Genomic DNA, 3430 nt, shown 5'->3' with positions numbered 1-3430 from the left:
GGGCCCCCTGCCTGATGGTAGGGCTGCAGGCTTGTTCTGGGGAGGGCCCAGAACAGAGAGAGATGGGCTGTGGCTGTCTAGTGGAGCCCCACAGCTACAGCCAGTCGCTGAACCCACTCCGAGCCTGCCTCTGCCACACATCCACTGAATGAAGTCGCCTGAGTACCCTGGGCCTCATTCCTCACCTGTGAAATGGAACCCCCAAATCAGCGGGCCCTCACAGCCCCCAGGACAGCTCCATGAAAGCACATGCTCTGGATCCCAGCCCTTACCCATGGACCTGGTATTTCTGTGGGGCAGGACCTGGGGACAGGTACTGACATTGTTTGGCTAATCTAGCAAAAGGGGCTGGCCCCATGGCACAGCAGTAATACAGACTGCTCGAGAGAAGCCGGACCCCACATGGCCACCGAGGTTTGAATCCCAGCCTGGGTGGCCTGAAGCACCCCAGGCATGTGTGCAAGAACCCAAGATCTGATGGGCTGGAGGCGTGGAGGAAGGGGATCACGGTGTGGCCGGGTCCTGCAGAGAGTGCTACCCTCATATATGCACATGCGTGGAAGAAGAAGGGGACGAAGAAAATGCTTTCAGTGCAGGAACCTGTGTATTTAAAAAGCTCCTTGGTAACCATGCGGTCTGCACATGCGGCCGGGACCTGGCCAGGACCCTCATTCTCTTTCAGAGGGCGAGGAGGGAGCCGTTCACCCTGCTCCCATCTGCAGATGCTGCATTCAAGGCCCTTCCTAGCATCTCGGGACCTCCCTCCCCCTGCCTACCAGGGCTTATGTCTCGCGGTCCAGCCTGGGAGGTCAGTTTGGTTGCCAGGGCATTCTCTGCTACCTCCGTGAGCCCTCCCCTGCTCCATCTCCCTTCTCTGAGTCCTATGCGACCTTCCAGACCCACTCCGATGGCCGTTCCTTCCCTGGTGCTTTTCCTGACGTCACTCCTCTGGCCACATGGGGACCCTCGAAAGCCACTCTGCACGTGGCTAGTGCTGTCTGGCCTCTCTAGAACCTGCCAGGGAGTAGATACTGAAGAAATACCCACAGAGTGAGCCCACGAACAGAGCTCTCTTGGGAAAGGCCACTGCAGACCTGGCTGCAGGCACGGGCTGTGGGCCGCCCTGGCTGCCAGCCCTGAGCGGGGCACCTGCTCTTACTTGTTATACAGTACGATGTCCGGCTTCCAGATCTTCTGCGCAGGGACACGCATGAACTCCGCCCCATCGTAGTCAGAGGGGTTCCACTTCAGCTTGTAGTCGTTCCAGATCTAGGGGACCAGGAGGAGGAGAGGAGACAGCCAAAGGACCAGTGTCAGCCGGTCTGACACCGCCCATCCCTGGAGTCTCCCCACCGTGACCCCTACCCCACCACAGCGGGTCATGACCTGCGGCCACGCTGCAGGCCCTGCTGGCCCACTCTTCACAGAGTGCAGCGGCTGTCTGCAGGCCCTCTGGCTCTTCCAAGGCGGTGGGCAGGCCTAGCCCCAGCAATCAAGGACAATTAATGCTTCCTCCAGTCACCACTGGGGCCAGGGCCAGGGCCAGGCCTTGACACCCCTGAGGCAGCTCTCCAGGGCATTTTCAGGCCAGCCCCCACCACAGCCCAGTAACAGGGCACTCTGCATCTCACGCCACCTTTCATGCCTTGGGGCGAAGCAGGGCTGGCCTCTGAGAGTCCCACTGAGAGGGGACCATGATTCCAGCAGGGCCCGAGGACTGCGAGTGCAGAGCCCGCAGAGCCAGACCCCTGAGGGAGATGCAGGGCTGTGGTCACGGAGCCAACGTTGCACTCAGGTGCTAGGTGGGCGCTGCTCACCACATCAGGCCTGGCAGCCTCTAGGGACAAAGGCTTGTGTGCTGAGTGCTCTCCCGCTGACTGGCAGGGGGTCACCCTCAGTCCAGTGGGCCCTTCTGTGGACGGGAGAACGGCCGAAGCCAAAGTCACTAGCCTCCTTGGGAACAGGAAAGCCCAGCCCCTACTCCAGTCTTATCCAGGACAGCAGCACCTCATTCCGACGAGGGGAGGAGTCTGGCAAGAGGCAGGGGAGCAGGTGAGCTCAGGCTGCCCTGGAGGTGGGATGGGGCTCTATCCCTAGGTCTGCCCCATTCTGTCCTGTGGGAGTGAGGTCTCTCTTGCTCTGTCTCCCCCCGCCCCCAGCCTGCGGACTGTCCATCTGGGACTTGCAAGGTGGGCCCTACAGTCCTTCCAGGGGGCGCTGCAGAGCAGTGTGTGTCCCTCCAAGTCCCAGAAGACACAGGCCCCAGGATCTGGGTCTATGGCCTGCTCTTTGGGGCTTTCTTGGTTCAATGACAGCAAATAAAGCAGTCACCAGCAGGGGGCAGCAGTGCCTGTGGCCAGACACTCACTTGCTTCAGCCACAGGTTGGTCTCCATGATCTGGTTCACTTCATCCTGGAAAGAGGAGGGCAGACGCTGGTCTCCGCTGGCAGGCTGCAGCAGGAGGGGCTCCCCGAGATCCCACACCCCACGGCCACTGCGTGGCTCCGCACTCACCACCTTCACCAGCTGAGACATGGACACCTCGAACTGGATGATGACTGGGTCGGACACGTTGGCCACGGGCCGGATGATCTCGTTGTAGTCCTCAAACAGCCGCTCAAACAGACGGTGCTCGGCCTCCGAGGTGCGGGCCACTGCGGGGGCAGCCGGGTGGGTTCTCATCCCCCACCAGGGACATCACCCACCTGCCGGGTGTGTTCTGTGGAAGCCCAGACCTGCAGGCTAGCCCCATCCCTTCCAGTTACAGGCTGGGAAACCGAGGTTCGGGAGGGACAGAGTCCACCAAGCCACGTGCATTCAGCGAGAAGCTTAGTGATTCCAAGCCTGAGCCCTGGTTAAATGTGTGCCCGTCCTCAAGCTGTGTGAGCTCGGGCAAGTGGCTGCGCCTCTCTGGGTCTGTTATCTGTTAAGGTAAGGAGCAGGGAGGCTCCACCTGGAAGGGTCTTTGAGTGGGGTGCCCAGCCCTGCCCCTCCTGTGGTGGGGAGCTCTAGGACCTTAGCTTCCCTTCCCTTTATTGTCGCCATGGGGCGAGGGGCAGGTGCACTCTGCCTAGGCCCCTGGGGAGGCGGCCAGTCCACCCCAGCCCATGGGTTCTGCTCCAACGTGGTGCGGTCTGCAGCCCAGGGCTGGGACTCCCTGGGGCTAGGCCCCCTAAGAGGTGAGGCACCCACACTGCACCAGTGACCTTAGGGCTGCTGCTGAGGCGCACACCCGGATCAAAGACCCTTCCTCCCGGTTCCTAAGCCACCCTGCCCCGGAGGTGAGCGGTCTTGGCTGTCGCTCTCACTGGCAGTCTCGGGTCGTGGCATGGGGCGCGCCCTTGGGGAAGTCTGACCCAGCTCTTCAAGTCCGAGACGGGGTTTTAGCTGCCCCTGCCCTCCAGAAGGAAAGGGGCAGCTCCGCGGGGA

The 3430-nt window shown here is 61.6% G+C and overlaps 1 protein-coding gene across 1 annotated transcript in view; it reads right to left on the bottom strand.

Annotated features, from left to right (window-relative positions):
• Positions 1-3393, bottom strand: part of CHRNA3 (cholinergic receptor nicotinic alpha 3 subunit) — a 16484-nt gene extending 13091 nt beyond the window's left edge. The window contains exons 1-3 of the mRNA XM_014584858.2: positions 2516-3393; positions 2369-2413; positions 1160-1269 (exon numbers count right to left, since the gene is read on the bottom strand). Coding sequence (XP_014440344.2) covers positions 1160-1269; positions 2369-2413; positions 2516-2683 — 323 coding nt within the window. The 5' untranslated portion in view covers positions 2684-3393. The remainder of the gene's footprint in view (positions 1-1159; positions 1270-2368; positions 2414-2515) is intronic.
• Positions 3394-3430: the final 37 nt, after the last annotated feature.

Source organism: Tupaia chinensis, unplaced genomic scaffold, assembly GCF_000334495.1.
Source record: "Tupaia chinensis unplaced genomic scaffold, TupChi_1.0 Scaffold000078_1, whole genome shotgun sequence".
Lineage (NCBI taxonomy): Eukaryota > Metazoa > Chordata > Mammalia > Scandentia > Tupaiidae > Tupaia > Tupaia belangeri.
Note: the sequence above shows the minus strand (reverse complement) of the source record. Positions and strands in the feature narration are given on the sequence as shown.